Genomic DNA, 18502 nt, shown 5'->3' with positions numbered 1-18502 from the left:
GGTGGGAATATGTGAATCAAATGCCATGTTTAAATTTCGGAAAGAATACTGTGTAAATTTAATACTTAAGTCTCTGTGTGCCTTGGTCCAGGCTGCTAATATTAATCTTTACAATATATAGCTATAGGCTTGACTTCTTAACCCCAGCATCCAGTAAGCTCTGATGGGTGGGTTGTTAAAGTTGTGTATAGATGGATGGGGTCTTCCCTGGATAATTATTTGCAAGGAAATATATACAGCCTCTGATCTGTTAACTGAATGTGGACTAGGCTATTACTGCAGAGCTGAAGGTGCTGTTTACAGTATTATATATAGTGTAAAATTGCTTTTTGTTTTAAATGGGTCAAAGCTGTAGCCAATATGCCAGGTGGATACATGATACTTGATCAAATAGGAGTAAAAATGAACCTTACTGGATCTCCAGGATACTTCAGCGTGCTTAGCATGTTGCTAATATGTATGCAGCCTCTTTAGTAATTCAATTTTCATGAATTTTAAAGTTACATTTCTGTATTAAGACTGACTGAGCTTCATGCTGCTGCTGGGATTTTCTAGTATCAAACATGAGGGCAGAACTGTTCTAACAGTTCTCTATGAGATTGTTTCCTGTAGAGGTCTTGCCATATTAAAGCCATAGTTTTTCCACTGTGCTGAGCCTTTAGTCTCTGACCATCCCAGTTATTTGGACCACTGAGCAACAAAACCATGGCTGCTTCTGAAACTGGGCAGAATAGGCTGTGTCCTCACCATGTGCACAACTTTTCCAGAGGAGAAAAAAATTGATTTCTGTTCTTTTCAAAGAAAATGAGGGCAAGGCTGTCCTGCTCCTAAACTTTTCTGTTTTCCAAAGAAAGAAGACGGTAGGATTTCTGGATTTTGGCTCTTGCCCCCTGAAGCATCTGTCAGAGTGCATGGACTGCCAGATGCAGTGATAAGATCAACTGCTAAACCTTTCTGCAAGGATTCACCGAAGTGTGAGAAAAAGGGTCAGTCATGGTTAAATACATCTTGGAGTCCACTACAGATGTTTTTGAAAGCAGCAAGAGTGAGGGTGTGATGGAATTGCTACGGAAACAGAGCTTATTTTATATATGTTTGTATGTATTTATTGACAACCTGATGTCCCTTAATGGGAAATGCTGGGAGTCACCCAGTCTCAGGAGATTGAAAATCTGGCGATGTGAAATATTGGCTACTAATCAGCAATTCCAAGGTCTTCTTTTTATAACCTGCTTCTGTAATTCATTAAACGAAGACTGCTTCGTGTAAAGAACATTTTTGTGAGTGTGAGGGTTTTACTCTTTAACTTTTTTTTTTGACTATGAGTAATGCCTTGCCTCTACAAGAGACTGTGTAATTTCATATCTAGGGTACTTGTACAGCACAGCTTCATTCTGTGGAACATCAGCCTTTTGTAACATATAAATTCCAAAAAGCTAATGCAGCTAATAATGCTTGATTACAGCCTTAGAAAATGGTGGCATTGCAAAGGTGGCATTCTGCATGCTTCTATTAGCTGTTCCAAGTGTACTATAATGTTACTGTATACTGAAAAGTATATATTAATACATGGGAAGTAATATATTTATTGCAGTAAAATGTAGCTGTATGTAGGTCAGAATTCAGGTTCATTTGTTCTGGATTTCTTTTCTTTCTTCTTCTTTGTGATTGTTAGGAGTGATTATAAAACAAAAGAGAGGCTAATCTTCTATAAAAATGTGTTGTAAGAGAAAATTAATTCTACATGTAAGAGGCTATTTTTTTTCTCTATAGCACTGTCTTCTTTGTAGATGACATATTACCGTTTAAAAGATTTAATTTTCTATGTGTAACGTTTAACCATAGTGTTCTTACAGTAGAGACCTTTGTTTTCCAGAAAAATAAAAAGTGGAGTCAGTAGTTTGATAAAATACTTCACAAAAATAATTTTCTCACTTCAATGCCATTGGTTTTTAGTATCTAATTAATAAAAATGATTTAACGTGCCAGAGCTGATCTCCCAACTACCAACAATTAGCAGAAAGATTATATGGCAGTGTGCCATACTGTTTGTCTTGCCAGTTGAAGTGCATGGCAATAAGTGTGACTTTTCAGATATTCAGGAATAAATCCTGGTTTTCAGTGTACGGAAGATTAGACAGTAAATTTTCCTAATGTAATTTTAAGCACCGCAGACTTGCCAAGCAGCTTTCTTCCACTCCTTGCTTTTTATGTGCTTTACCTGCAAATTTTCAGTCAAACCCCATTGCTGCCTACCTCAGTGTTTTGCATTAGAAGACAGTGGAGAAGAAAGCAATCTGTAGACTGTGAATTTTGTGTTTCTTTGTGAACTGTCTGAATACGTACTTTTGTTGAAGTTCGTATAAGCCAGAGTTTTTCAGTTTTCCCTGGACTACATTTAAATTCTCTTCAGCCAATGTGTTTGCAGGTTAGGGCAGGCAAACTTCCCTGGAACATAGTCAGAGTTCTGTATGGATAACTCCTTCAAGAGTCTGCTCCAGTGATTGCTGTTAGGTGTTATTTTGAGTGATAAATGTGTTCCAATTATGTACTCTTTGTCTTTGCAGTGTTCTGGATGATGAGGGGAGCAGCCTGCGTCAGCAGAAGCTTGACAGGCAGGTAAGATTTTGGGAGGGGGACTTTCTCGCTCTCTAAAATCTAGATCTTGAAGTACTGAAATCACTGACACATGTATCTGGTAATTGGTAGACAATTTTATCCTCTGATTAGGGAATGTGAAAGAAAGGTCTGGGGAGGTTACAGCTTATTTAGACTTCTGACTTCCATTAAAATTTTCCTTATGGCTGTGGTTTGAGTAATTCTCATCTCCACTGCCTTGGACTTGTTTTAGGCTGACTTATGATGTATTTGTTACCCCTTTTTAATGGACCAGAAAGGACAAAAGGCTCTGACACACATGCTGGCAAACAGAGGTTTACCACAAAGTTTTTACATCTTTTTCTTTTAATTCCATGGATTTAGCCCCTGTGGCTGTACACTAGTGGCACTATCTGCTATGTTACCTACTTTGCTGCTGTATTCCTACATGACTTGTACGTGAAAGCGATTTAGAATCTCTACCATGAAATCTCAGGGAATTTTGCAATCAAGTTTTAATGGGATTTGAGGTTTGCACTTTTCCTTTGATTTTTCTGTGGTCCTTTGTCATGTTTTTAGTTAAACCTTGTGAGTTTAATTTTGTGTTTTTCTATGCATTTCCTTTCCCATTGTTTTGTCAGCTTGCATGTCTACCAGCATCTCATTTTCAAATTCAAATGCTGTCTATTAATGCCATAATCCTATATGAGATTCCGATCATTTTGAAGTCATGATAAGGTGTTCCACACAACTTGTGGAGCTGAAACAGTCCATTCTCCATTCTTATTCTTCCTTAAAAGGAGATTTGTGTATTTCCTTTCTAGAAAAGAAAAAAAAATAAATCACTCTACAGGAGCAGGGAAATGGGAAGATAATGGATAAGTAAAATCACCAGTTCTCTGAGGTTGTGGAAGAGGGCTTAAAGAGAGAGGTGCTTGTGGTGCCATTGGATGCTGAAGGTTTGCTTTTCAGCAGGTCTAGCTGAGAAATTAATGTGTTTAATTACAGTTTGACTTGTATTGTTGTTAAATTAGGCTCATGTCCAGCATTATCAGTTGATTCTAGTTTGCAGATTTCCTGCTTTTAATTTACAGAAATTTAAATTGGTGTCTCTGTCTCATGCCCTTGCTTTCCCTCCCATTGCTTCACAGCCAGTACTCTCACACTGTTGTTTTCTCAGGGGTTATTTCCAATCAGGCTGTGACAGCTGGTAGACTGCTCAGAAAGATCTATTTTAATTATTTGCTGTTTTCAGCAGAAGGTGTTTTAGCAGTGGGTTGGCTGTGGCTTTTTTGGAAAGATTTCCTATAACCCAATATCCCACTTGCCAACTGCTGCCACTGGAGAAGGTGTAAAGATGTCCATTGTTTTTCATCATAGGTTGCTAATGTTTGGAGTCCAGTAACAGATGCTTTTCTTTGTATTTTCCTCAGAGAGCGTTGCTAGAACAGAAGCAGAAAAAAAAGCGCCAGGAGCCATTAATGGTTCAGTCCAATGTGGACAGTCGCACAAGGACACGCAGAATGAAACATTCAGAAGAACAAGCACCATTGGTTGAATCATATCTTAACAGCAACAGCAGCACCATATATCATGGTATACGAATACAATCTATTGCCTGTGTATTTGCTGCAAGTCATAGTATGATGCTTTCCATGTTACATGTATGCTAATGAGAGCAAAGGTGGTAGTTTTGGATTTTTTAGTAAATAATTGATATCATTCACTTGTGTTTGGAGATAAAAACATCAGAACTTGCAATGCTAGCCTAACAGGAGGGAGCGAGGTAACTACCTGCCATTTCAGTGCTGTGGGAGGAGAGAGTGGCTTGTCCCTTCTACCCCTTCTGCCATATACATTTAAGTATCTTCAGCCTTGGTTCCTGCAGAAGTAATGCTTATACTGTTCCACTGTATATATTCCTTTGTACATAATTTTGCTTAAGCCTGACAGTGTTAATGGTGAATTGGAAACATGTTAACTAATTTCAGCTTAGTTTGAATATAATAATTTCAAAGATACTGTGTTTCTGCAAGGATAATTAAAATTGGTGAGTAGGTAGAGAAGAACATTTCAAGCTTGTTCAGTGTGGACTGTGCTTTTTTATTGAAGATTACAGAGTCCAGAAGGGATAGAGATGCTTCAGGTATCACAGCCAAAGGGAGAAAAAATATAATGCCATTTCTGTTATTGTTAGACTTCAAAGAATTTAATAATCAGAAATAAATCCTATGGAAAACCTTTTCTTCAGAATTCCCTTGAGGGAGGCTTGGGTAACTCTTCAATATTGTGTCTCTTGTAGATTTCGTTCCAGGGGTTATAGAGAACAGTAATTTTCAAATTTTCTTGTTTTGCAGATTGTTAAGTTGAAATTGATTCATAAGGGATTCATAAACCTGAAAAGAAAAAGGCTTCTTTCTCTGAGTATTGACAGGCATGTTAATACTCAGGGAGTACTTCTAGAGCTGAAATCTGCTTGTACCAGGGATGCAGTTGCCTGTTCTCAGGCTGGGAATGCTAGTAGGTGCCAGAGTACTTAAGGTTTAATATCTAAAACCCAAAACCTAAGATGGCTTTGTGAATCTACCTCTGGTAGACTGAAACCCAGACCAGCCAGAATCCTACTCTTAAAACAAACAAACAAAAACTTAATCCATTATTCAGTTCAGATCTCTATACCACACATGGTTACTTTTCATCTACCCTCTCATTTCATTTTCAGTTGTTTATCACATCATTCAAAAAGGAGCTGGCAGGTATTCACTGGACTAAGTAATCATGCTGTGAGAAGTGCAGTTCCAGAGTCTCTACCCCTGGTTTGCAAATTGGTGGAATTTTTTGTGGTGATTGCAGCTACAGAATTTATTGTTAGAAACTGGAAAATTGCGTTGATACAAGTTAAGATTTCATATATAATGGGCCATTTATATCTCTTCTGCAAACAGATAGGCTACCGTGAGAACTAATTATTCTCTTAATAATTTGATTATGTTATTATTTTAATTATGTATTAAAAGAATCAGTAATATTTCTCACTCTTTATAGTCTTTTTCTCAGGGTCTGGGAAGAAAATTTTTAAGAAGATATTTAGTTTCATTCCAGTTTGACTTAAGAATTTTATTTAGCACAGAAGTTGAGTTTGTTTTCCTTACATTTTTCTTTTTAATCAGAAACCCCAGAAATTTTCTCTTTCCTTTTTCACTCAACAGCTTATCAAAGGTACAGAACTGTTCCAAGAAACAGTATCTTATGGTACAGAGGTGCCATCGTATACTAAACCTTCTGTAATATCAGCTGAACAAGGTTTTAGTTTTCACAGATCAAAGAAACAAACATTATCACCCCATAAACAGTAGTAAATTTCATATCTGCACTGATCTAAATTTTGCAACAGTTTGCACTGGAGTGGGCTTTCTGACTTAAGTGAGATTAACTGTGCTCTTAAGGTAGAAGTGACCCTTCCTGTAATATTACACCACACCATTTACTGGAATACTTAATTATTTATTCTACTTAAATAAGTTTGTTCTAAATTTGCCTCTCAACCCTTTTCAATATTTCATAAGGTTTAGAGGAGCAAAAAAATATAGTAATATTTCTTATATTCAACATGGAGTTTGTTAATCCCTGCGGACAGCTGTCCTTGTAATAAACAGTGCAGTTAGCAAAAGCCAATTTAGGAGAATTTAATTACCTAGTAAAGAGTTAGGAACATTGCTTTTGAAAATATTATAAGAACTTCAGAAGTGTCCTTTTTTGGTGTGGTCTCTGCGAATGTGCTTTGTGTCTTAAGTTACACTGCATGGTAAGTATTTAGGTTTTGATGGCCATTTTTAACTCTGGTATTCAGCTTCAGGGTAGGCGTTTTTTCCCCCTTCAATGAAAACATTTGTATGTGGCAGTGTCGGATGCGTGAGACAGCTGAGCTGTTTCTAAAGAACTATTCTGCTCTTTTCCGTTCATTTGTTTCTGTTATGGGCATGCTGATTTTAAGTTAAGAATGACTCTTTGATGGGAGCTGATGGTCTACTGAATGAACTACATTGCTCGGATGAGCGTGTTTGTGAAATCAATTCCTGTACTGCAAATGCTACAAAAAGGTCACTTCTTTCCACCTATCATCCTCCTGTAGTCTCTTTTTTTAGCTTGTACTAATTCTGTATAGCACAGAAGTACTTGTTGATTTCAACAAATAATTGGATGCCTGTGTGGAGGTATCTCTATGGCACTTTGAGCAAAGTAGGTCAGAGATAACAGCAATTCTGAGATGTTAGGCTTTCTGTTCTGGGAAATTTTCTTTCATACGCTGCCATAACTTACTCTGATGCAGTTATCTGTGCTGCAACAGTTCCCTGGTGGGCAACTCTACTCTGGAATAAAAACTCATTTCATTCCAGAATAATAATCAGTGTGTGGAGTAAAAGGTCAGTCACTTCTGTTCTGGAATAGAACATTGGCCTGATGAGCTATTTGTAGGTAAATATAGTGGAACGGTGTATTTCGTTAGTTAAGCTGATCATAAGTTTTTCCATATAAAGGAGGCCTTAACTGATTTTGATCCTCTGCAGGGAGCTGCAGGGTGATTGCTGCTAGTCCTCTGGCTGCACAGGTATTTTGCTTCATCTGGCTTGGAGCCAAAGGGAAGGGTAAATAAATCTAAGATGCAGTAGGATGGAGGGGCTGTGACTGAGTTCAGCTGGGGCAGCTCACAAAAGGGATAATACAAATGTGACTTTCCTACACCTGTGTTGCTTAGGGTTGAGGATGCTGGGGCCAGTTTAATTCAGTATGAAACTGAGAAGGTACAAGGTTCTCTTGAGTTTTTGGGTTTTGTTGGTTTAATAGGTAACAAAATGGCTCTGCTGAAGGGGTGTCTCCACAGAGTAAGGAGGAGAATTGCCAGGAGATACCTTCAAAACAGAGAGGTGACACATTGGTAGGATGAAATGGTATCTCTCTTTCCTGACAAGGGTTAGTAGCAATTGGTCTGGGTGCTGTGAGACTTTTAAGGAGATGGGTGCACTTCCACTGAGGAAGTGGCTCCGTACAGATCATTTCTTAGTTCCTGCCGGTATTTCACCTACAGGTAGAAGTTTTCCAATCCTGTAGCTTGTAAATGGCTTGCATGCAGTATATATTTTTAAAACCTTTTGGTTGTTGGCATAGTGACTAATTAATAACAACAAAAGTATTTGAGTTGTCTGCAGGACCTGGCATGAATTAAGTTGAATATGCCAACTCAAGATAAAATGAATCCTTGGCACTCTGGTCCGAATGGAAAGTGTTCATGTAAAATGATGAATGAAGTGTCTCTCCCCATCTCTCCCCTGCCCTGAAATGCAAGTGTTAATATACTTTTGGGACCACACTTGTAGGTTAGACCCTAAATTATCTGCCTGCCGTTTCAAGCAACAGTATCCTTCCATTAACTTCCATGATGTTTGGCTCCAACTATTTCAACTATTACAAATAATGCATCTCTTTCTTGCATTACCAAATACAACTTCATCACCATTTCATCATTATAAATAGCGAAATAAGAACCAATAACAAAATCTTCTATTGCTATTAAGTTTACATTGTGTAAAAGACAACAAAGTCATTTATTCACTGGAATAAATTTAATTCTTCTGTGTACGAGGGATCACTTACAAATTGCTCTGTCTTCTCTTTCTTGTGTTCTTGTTTGTTTTCAATTCAGTGTCTTTCCTAAGAACATATTGCTACCTGTTTAAATTTTTTATTAAATTTTACTTGCCATTCTGTAATGCCTCTCAGTCACATCTGCGGGTTTGTTTTCCTGTATCTCTACACCACATATTTTGTGACGTTGTTGAAAACCTGAACAAACATTTTAGCCTCGTATGACATTACCAAATTCTGCTATGAGTACAGGTCTTTTCAATCTAGATTGAAAATACCTACTGAGCATTCTTGGAGCCAAGTAGCATGCAGAGATACACTAGTTACCGCAACAATTTAATTACATTATTTAATTACATTTAATGCAAATGATAAAAGCCCATTTTTACAGAGAAGAGTAATTTTACTTCTGTGAAAACGGTGAATTTCCATTGGGGAGCAATTTTTATTTTTGCAGCACTGAGGAAGGCAGAGATTTGACTGAGTGCCAGATATGCTTTCATTAATATTACCATACTTTGTTGCAGCTGTGGCTTGGTTTTTTTAAGGCTTGAAATTAAAAATGTTTTCAATTACGTATTCTCAGAGTAATTTTCTTAGCAACTTTCAATTTAGAGATTTAGATTAACCATGTGTAAAAATGCAAAATTACTTTCTTACTTTCCTTCTTTGACATTTGGCAGCACATTAGATGTAATGGTTGTGTTGTGTGTTGAACAGACTTCCGATGCTAAGTCGTAGCTCTGGATGGTTAATTTTGACTTGTCATTCTGTTCCCTTACCATGAATGATGAGAGTTTTTTGAGAAGTACCAAGCTGTCAGATATATAAGATGACATCAATTAACTATCCATTTAAAACTCCATATATTTGCATGTTCATCAAAACAGTGCCTCGTGATCCCTGTTCTCCCCGACCTTGAAATGAGAAGGTATTTGTTTATTTTTTGAAGATAGCAAGGAATGTTCTGTGCACAAGACTATTAATACTGAGAGATCAGGCAGCACTCCAAGTATCATGTGGGCAAAATACTTAACTTCCAATAAACATATATTCTGAAATTTCCCTTTCAGCTGCAGTCTCTTCACCTTCATCCTTTAAAGCATCTTTCTGATTTATCAGCAATCCTTACTGCATTACTACATCTCCAAAATAAACAAATGAATGCAGCAGCAGCGGTCAGAGAACAGCGGGTAGCAAGAGATTTAGAGGTCTTTTTGTGGTTCTTGGTACTGAAAGATTTGGGTTAAGTTCCACTTAAATTGTATTTACTTTCAGTTACTACTTCACAACTAGCTGTTATTTTCTGTCCTTGACAATATCAGTGTCTGGGAGCAGCAGGGGTCAGGAGATGAGGGTGACCCCAGCATGGGCGATGCCCTCACAGATCAACCCATCTGCTTCAGACACAGCACGCAGAACTAGCCACTGCCAACAGGATTCTCAGCACAGTCACAAGGGATGAATCCAGGGCCCTCCAGAGTGCCTCCAGGTTGGAAGGGAGATGGCGCTGCAAAGTACATACGAGGAGTCCATCGCGCAGATGGACTACCTAGAGTGCAGCACCAAGGTCCTCCCAGGAGGCATACCTGGGACACAGCACACCTACAGCATGAGCTGAAATAGAGCCCATGGCAGGACAAGGGTAGAAGCCCCCAGGGGTGCTTGTCAGGGCAATTAACGCATACACGTGCCCTCAGGGCCCCAGTACGCAAAACAATTATGTAATTCCTTACTGTCTTTAATCTTCATGGCATAGGTTTTTCATGGATAATTTTGCTTTCCTTATTAGTTGTCCGCTTCCCAAAGCGTCTAAATCATTGCTATTAACTCTGCATTTCACATGATGCGTTTTCTTTCCCCTCTATCCCCAGGGTCAGACAGCAGTTATGTGGGGGTTGAGAAGAATCTTTTGTTTAATTCTTTCCTTTGTTCTTTCCGAGGAAATCTTCTTATAGCAGTGAGCTTTTAATAATGACCTTAAGCAGCACCAGATTCTCATGTACACTTGTGCCATTTTTCGCAGCCCATTCCCATTCAGTTTTACTTATGAGTATTTTTCACCTTTGTAGAAGCAGCCTAGTCAACACATCAGTGTTAGATACATAAGCTGCAAGGATACATAGGGAATTTATGGGCAATATTAGTTTTTGGGAATCTGATTGTTACTAGCTGCAGGGATAATGCCTTTGATTATAAGGATCTTGAAGCAGAAATCAAATCTTTGCATGGAATTAAATATTAACAAACATACCAGTGTCCTTGCCCTAATTCAGGCCCTTCCATTTAGCTAATTTTATTGTCTATATAAAACTAATTAAAATATTACATTGTATTGTAAAATACAGTGGGTTTGCCCATCTTTACAGTATTTCTGATAGAATCCAGTATCATTTAGATGGATTGTAGACCAGATCAGAATCTAAGTTGATAAATAAAGTAATAATGAACAGCCCAAATAGCAGCAAGATTCACTAAGGTTAGAACTTTACAAAGTAAAACAGCAAGCTGTTCTTACAATGAAGCACAAGAACATCTTAGTCAACTGTAAGAAAAGGACAATCAATTTGCATTGATTTGTTAAGGTACACTGAACTGTAATTTATGGTTTTTTGCATGGTTCTTATCCTGGATTTCACTTTTACTGTTGAGAGGATATCGGTAAATAAAATGAGCATTTGCTTTACCCAGTGGAACCAATGGTTTTCCTCACATACCTCATCATCTGGCTCATCCTCTTCCTATTATTTCAGGTGTTTTCCACACAGACTGCACAAATGTGTAATGTAGCCATTTAATTATCTTTTTGTGTGTGTGTGATTTTTCACTCATTTCATTCTTCAGATAATGTACTGATCAAACCCACTTTTTTTTTTAGCACGACATTTTTATGTGATAGGGATTGGTAAAAGATGATTCATAGAGATTCTCCTTTTGTTTCTTCCTCTAAGATCATCAGAGTGTGCAAGCACTCCTATCAAGACAAATGGTCATGCAATGGAAAAAAGAATCTGCATTTTCATTGCATGCTAGTTTGAAACTGATTTCCTGTGAACTTCTCATCATGAAGGCCAGATGGAAAAACATGCTTTTCAGTTACTAATATAAATATGTGTGGATAACTATCTTTCAATTTTTTTTTTCAGTTCTGTGTTATCTGTGTCACAGGTAACACAGAATTTGTCACTTCCTTCCGAATCGCATCCTTTTGTTTGATTGTGCATTGTAACTTTATCCCTGTTCCCTGTAACATGCAGTGTTGTCCAACAAGGAACTGCTTTGTGGGAGAGTCTTCTTTTTCCCACTTTTAGCAGTTAGGCCATTGGTAATTCATGGCAAAAACAGGATACTGCTCTTCTCTGCTTAGATGCGAGTCCTTCTACACTCACCTTGTGTTAATGGACTATTTGTTTCTTCCTCTTTCCAGCTCAGATCCTGAATTAATATCGCACTATGTGCTCTTTTCTGTCTCCCCAAAAGTATTTTTTTTCTTAATCCTGTCTTGAGGGTAGTAGTCAGTACTTGATGTAATGAACATGGATGAATAACACTAAAATGAAAGTCATGTCACTGTTTTATTTGAAAGCTTGCCATTTTTCTCAAAACTATTTCTTACAATTTATGAGTTGAAATGAGAATGAAACACCGTATCTGAGAGTCCATTGCTTTTTGCTGTTAGGAATTCTGTCTCCCCACAACACATACTCCTCCATTTTTGTCTTGTCCAAAAGCAAATTCTACTACAAATGAATAAGTCTAATAGAAAAGGAAAATATTGGGGGGCGGGGTGATTAAGTGAAGATTTTAACAATTTGGGGTGGGACACATGGAGTATCGGGCTAGATTTTCAAATGTAGTCTCCTATTGTTTAAGGTGACTCTCATAGGGATTTTTGAAGTTGTCTAAATTTCTCTTTGTACTGAAATGAATGCATTTTTGAGTGACAGTCTTTGAAACTTCATCCCTGTATAACTGCATTTAAGGTTCTTTTTTTATCCTGTGGTACTGCCTTTCATTGTTTTTAACACTTTAACATCCAACTAAGGACGTAATTTACTGTCATATAAGCAAATATTATCTAGGGAGGCCAGTTTATCTAATTTTCCTTACTCAGACTTTCTTGCGGGGAACTGTTTTATGGGGCTACCTAAAGCCTGTGGGGAATGCAGGTTAAAGTTTGCCTCAGGGCTCCCATCCTGCTGAGAAGGGAAATTCTTGTCAGGCTGTTACTTAGTGATCCAAAAATGTAGTAAAGGGCGGAGGGGAAGACATTTATCCCCTGACAACATGGTTGGGGATAAACATTGCCTCTATGAATTGCTTCATCTCCACAGAGACAGACTAGTAGTGCTGGTTCAGTAAGTTCAAAGCTCCATGTGCTAATGGCCAGCTGCAGAGTCAGTACAGAGGGTATCAGAAATGGTTGTTCTTACGACTATCCAGGGCATGAGAACACTGGAAACAGAAAACAGAGTTTTTTACTTTGTTCCACATCTAAATCTGTTAGACCCACTAAGCAAGGTAGGTCCACAGAGCTCTCCCTGCAGGCTGGCAGGCTTCAGAAGACAGCCTGTTGCCCACTCCTCTGCAGGGATCAAAGTATTGGCTGGCCCTGTTGGCAGGAACTGCTGCACTATGTGGACTTCACTTCCTACCCCACTGCAGTGGGCAGCACTTACCCATGAGGTATCTGAGGAGGTTAGTGCTTATAGGCAGGAGAGACCAGTGCTCATCCTGTGCTTAAATGCGTATGTGTAGCCAAATGTCCCAGGATTCAGCACTGTCCTGAACTGAATTTGTACAGTCAGTAGCAAAAATAGATAATTTCTTTGGTATCTGCAGTCACAAAAGAAAACATTAGTGAGTGGATGAGCCTTAGTTGAGGTTTGCTATTTGCTGAATAGTTAATAGCAAAGAGTAAGATGGTTTTGTGGTGCAGATGGTATTTTGGGATTAGATTTGGGTTTATCTTAGAGGTGGCGCTTTAAACGTAATTGTAAAGCTCAGAAAAGCATCCTTTAGAAACAGGAAATTCTGTGCCAATTCCTTTCATGAACCCAGCTGCAGCATCTGCACATTTATGGTTTAAATCTTATTTTTAAGCCTCCATCACTTAAAGTGAAAGTCCTGTTTACCAGAGACAGCAGTGATGGTATATGCTCAGAATGGCTACTGGACTGAAACCTTGTTCTCTGCCTTACAGCAATGGAAATCTTTTCTTCTCTGTATTTTGGAGCTCCATCATGTTTGTACTTAGATATCTTTTGCTGAAAGTTATAAGACAAAAGTAATTCAAAAAGCTTCAGGCTTTTAGTTGTTAGATCAAAGGATGGCTGACAAGATAGCAAAGATAAGTCTTTAGCTTTTCAATTAGCAATGTCAGAATGTTTCATCCTTTGCTGATTAATCATTGCTTTGGACCAAGTAAATGATGCTTCATCTGAGTGAATGAATATGGCCATATTTAAAATGATTTAGAGAACTGTCTGCTCATTTAATACAGGCAATTTGTACTGAATTTAATTATAATGTGGATTAGCATTTTCAAAACAAAAGAACACCCCCTGGTTTTTAAAGAGAGACTGAGCTACAAATACAAGATAGATTGCTGGGTTGGCAAGTCACATGTTTAAAGTCTGTGGAGTGGAGACTCTTCGGTTCCCTGCTTAGTCCAAGGCTGCCATGCCCATGGAAGTAGGACCCAGTGTATTGTCTTTAATGTGACATTTTCCCTATCATCCTGTGCACTCACTCTATGTCTTACTCGATTCCAGTGCTCCTCTACACTCAGTGAAGGGACTGCAGTCTTGTGAGTAATGGATGATAAAGACACGTATGAGGAGTTGGGCAGTGACAAGCTGTTTCTTTGGGCTTTTAGTCACACCTCTACTAATTTAATGTATATTTTCTATAAATCTGAAACTGTGTGTAATGAGAAAAGGAGCGTGTGTTTACTGAGTGCCTCGGATGCTCACTGTGTTGTGAATATAATGCTATTCATGATAGACTGCTGTGCTGAAGATGGTGGCTGTGGGTTTGCAAGCTACAGTCTCCACAGACAGGGCTAAATCCATTACATCTTACTCCTCTAAGAATCAACTTGGTGTTTCTATTGCTATTCATGTGCAGGAAGGATTCCTGATGAACAGGGGAGTTGCCTCACAGACCAGAAGCCTAGGGAGAATTTCCCCCTTCAGAGGGAGATTACTGGCAGTCCACTGTCGTTGGGCATCATTTGGCCCTTTGGGGGTTTATTTAGTTTGTCAGGATATTTTAAAAGTAATTTTATGGGCAACCATTTCTTTCTGGTAGGGTTCCTTAGTGGACTGGTTTTGTCCTTTTAAATAAAGCACTTTATTTTTGGGAAAAAGAAAGGGATGGTGGGAGGCCCCAAGTGCCGGGGTGATATCCGTCTGAGATAAACCACAGTCACCACATGAACCTAGTGGGGCTTAGCAATTGACAGTGACCAGCAACTGGCACCAGAATCTCTTAGTGCCCACTTACAAGTTGTTTTCTTTGGGGGGTAAAGTTTGATGATTGCTGTATTGTATTTCACGAAGGCAGTTACTTTTCTGCCTTTGTAAACTCAGTGTTATTTCACTTCAAGGCTTGGCCTGGCCAGAAGAGAGTTACCCTGTGTTGCTTTCACAGATTCAAATACTGACCTCAAAGTGTGTCATGCTTTTGGAAAATGATAAAGCATTGCATGAATTATGCTGACATTCACAGTTTGTGCGATGCATATTATGTTGAGACTTCTAAGGAATTAATTAATTTGTGTATGTTACGAAATAGGAGGAGTTTTTGTTTTCGGCTTGGTTATCCTCTCAGCATAAAATGCGTGGCTGTTCTGCTCATCAAACTGTGATATATACAGCTGTGCAAGCTGTATTTTGAAAGTAACCTTCCAATGATTCCTTGTTTTCAGGGTTAAGATGTAGCTTTAAGCACAAGCACTACAAACTAAGTACAGTTTTTCTGCCTTCATGCTGCCACAGTTGATGATCAGTCTGGCAGAGCTTTACTGTGAGAAAAAGTGCTTCCTACAATAGCTCAGCAACACATTAATATTCTGATGTCACTTTTGTCCTGAAAGTTAGGAGCTAATAGAGTATTGGAAGGAGGAAAAAAGTTAGGAAATACATTCCAGCTAACCTAACACTTTCAGGTTTACTGTAGCTTTGCAAATTCTGGTTTGTTTGACTCTCTTCTCTGCATGAATTGTCTGAAATACCAAACAAAATCTGCTGTCTGCTTACGCTTTGATACTTTCCCAGAGTTCTCAATTCATTCTCTCCTCTCTCTTTGTTTCTTTCTTCTCTCTCTCTCTGTTTTCTTTATGGTGGGGTATCCTGAATCTCTCAAGCAGTGCAGGAGGCCGAACAGGAAGATGTAAAGGTGGTAGTGGATGCCCAAGCTCCGAAACCAACTAAAAAAACCAAGGCTGCAGCTGCGGGCTGTCAGACTGGCAGCACCAGAAAGGAGAAAAAAGGGAAACACAAAGGTTAGCTGCATGCGGCTGAATGTCAGATGTGGAATTAACTGAAAATACATCTTTTTTTTTCTCTCTCTTTTTTTTTTTTTTAATTTCTTTGAATTTTTGTAAAGAGCCTGAAAGTAATTTCTTGAATTTTTTATGAGATTGGAAAATGTGAGTGATCTGGTCTTGCTCTGGCATGTATCACATGGAAGTGAGGAAGGGCTAAAATTTGTAAATAGTCTTTTCCAAAAGGAGAGTGTTCAAATTGCAGAGGAGGAAAAAAGTACTGATGGAAAAACGGCTGGTGTTTCCCTGCTGTGTTTATTAAAGAAATAAGAACCATCTTACATCAATGTGGTTTCTGTCTGCATGTAATGTAATTTGGCAAAAGAGCCTTAAATTGCAGTCGCGTCTGTCCAGACTTTTACTGAGGCTGAAGCTATACAAATTAGAGCTTTTAAGTAGGCATTTTGTAAATCAATTCAACAAAACTGAGATAACATCCTCAAAAGGGTTCTTCAAGTTGTTACTTCAGTGTTACTCTGTCTCACCTGGTCAACATATGTGGGTGTTTGTATGAAAATTTTTCTGCAATGATTTTGGGTGAGAGTAGGTAGACAAAAAATACGCTATTGACAATGACAAAGGAGTAGGTGGAAATGACATTGCTATTATTATATTTACTATTTGAGCTACATAGTGATGGAAGAACTAACATGAGCTACTTTAGAGGTATTCACATTTTGTGTATATGTATGTGCAAACTCACAAAGCGAGAGAGGTTTTTGTACCACGTACAATTTCTTTTTATTTGATGGTGAATACCTCTTCAATAATGTGTAGTTCTTGGATAAGGCCACTGCAACACTATCCTGCCTGGACTGTATTCTTGTCTTGTGTATGTCCAACAGTCTCTCCATTATTGCTTAAGTAAGAAAATAGTGTATATCCTTGACAAGTCTATGTAAAGGTAGCAATGACTAATAAGGGTAATAACTGAGGTCAGAGTATTGGGGCTTACCTACAGGGATTTTGCAGGATTTGAGTTTACCTTTTCCAAATCCTTTACACATGTTTTACATATTGCAGCTTAATTATTGAGATCTGAATCTACAGCATCTCTATGTCTGTAGTCTCTCTGGCTGCAAAGGAAGCCCCAGGTTAGACAGGCTTTAGAATCTGGCCCTGAGTCAAAGACTTCATCCATATATTTGGAAAAAAGATGGTGTGTGGCAATACCTAAGCTTCAAATAATATGTAAAAGTCAAAGGAAAAAATTATCAGAATGTAAAAATCTTTGGCAAAATAAGTGAACGGAAACCTAATGTTTCTCAATTTAATGCAAAAAGTAATGCCACTGCAGCACAGTAATACAGATGCCAAATTTTACGTTGAAGTACATCTTACTGGAAAGTAAAAATTCTTTTACTAGTTTAAAGGTAAACCTGTCTTAAGCTGTAACTGCTCACTGTGCAGGGTAGTACTTAAATCATGGTTACAACATAACCTTGAGGCTCTGTTTAATCTCTTAATGCCTTGTTTGCCTTCATGCGGTGTCTGTGTCTGTGCTATGTTCAGAACTTCAGGATTGTGCTGATCAGTTCCAGCACAGGGCGAGAAGCTGTAATGATTTCAGTGTGTGATTTCCAGGGCTGTTCTGCAGATGCTGGTCACACACATGCTGTGGCTGCCTGGGCTCGATAGCTCTCTGCAAGCTTACTGCTAGGTGTAGGCAAGTTAGACCCTGAGCGGTGTGTGTTTACTGTGAAGGAGTTGCACAGTTTTCTATTACCTCTCAGCAGGTAACATCTAGTATTTTTCTTATATGCCAATAACATTTCTATTAATTTTCTGAAAAATTCCCCAAACAGGCAAATCTTGACATATTTTAATAGTTGTGTCAGTAAAAGTAACACAACTTAATGCAGACTGAGAGTTTTTGCATGCTGATACTGCTCTGTGCTGGAAACTAATATTATTAGCTGTGCTCTACGTGATCTTCTCTGGCCTTCAGCATTTGCCCATCAATAGCATCTTGTGTGTGTTTCCATGGACTGGAGGTGTTATTCATCAACTATACTAAAGAAAATTTCGAGTACCTCCTCTCCTGAAGGTTATGTTGATGATTAGTAACAAATCTCAAGGAACAAGCATCCCTGTCAGTTGAAGTGTATTCAGAGCATACACTTAGCACCATCTCGTCCAGCTCATCTACTTTTTCTGCACAGTGGTGTTTAGCTGTTCATTCATATATAATTCCACCCTTGGAATCATACCTAGTTTACCTTTGATAGTGTTGTAAAACTGGAGTGTTTTCAGGGGATTATCACTGGATTTCCATTCTTACATCCTTACTGAAGCTGCAAAATAATTTGGTTTTGGATTTTTTTACTTTAAAAAAGTAAAATTTTTTTTACTTTAAAAAAGTACTTTTTCATCCAGAACCAAATGCAGCTTTAAAATTCCAGAGGGATTTTAGTGATCAATCCACTGCAGACATAGCTAGTTCATGTTATTTAGGAATGAAGAAAACGCAAGTGATAACAGAACCCTGTAGTAGAACTTATATCAGTTTTTCAGTTACTTTATAGAGTAAGTGTGAACCTTGAAAGATTTTATAATAATATTGAATGGATTTGCTAATGACTTCAGATCTGAATAATGAAAATGGATGAAGGGTAAATTGTTTCATGCCATTTTGTGGCACAAGAGATTTTGTTGGAGGAGGTTCATTGGTAGTTAGATGAAATCTTGAAAGTTTTAGGTTCTGCTTTTAGC

General features: G+C 38.2%; 1 protein-coding gene across 1 annotated transcript in view; it reads left to right on the top strand.

Moving 5' to 3' along the window:
• The first annotated feature begins 4079 nt into the window (after positions 1–4079).
• Positions 4080–18502, top strand: part of TUB (tubby bipartite transcription factor) — a 37956-nt gene continuing 23533 nt past the window's right edge. Inside the window, exon 1 of the mRNA XM_010024327.1 lies at positions 4080–4194. Within this exon, the coding sequence (XP_010022629.1) occupies positions 4080–4194 (115 nt within the window). The remainder of the gene's footprint in view (positions 4195–18502) is intronic.

This window comes from Nestor notabilis, unplaced genomic scaffold (genome assembly GCF_000696875.1).
Source record: "Nestor notabilis isolate BGI_N333 unplaced genomic scaffold, ASM69687v1 scaffold1701, whole genome shotgun sequence".
NCBI classification, from domain to species: domain Eukaryota; kingdom Metazoa; phylum Chordata; class Aves; order Psittaciformes; family Psittacidae; genus Nestor; species Nestor notabilis.
Note: the sequence above shows the minus strand (reverse complement) of the source record. Positions and strands in the feature narration are given on the sequence as shown.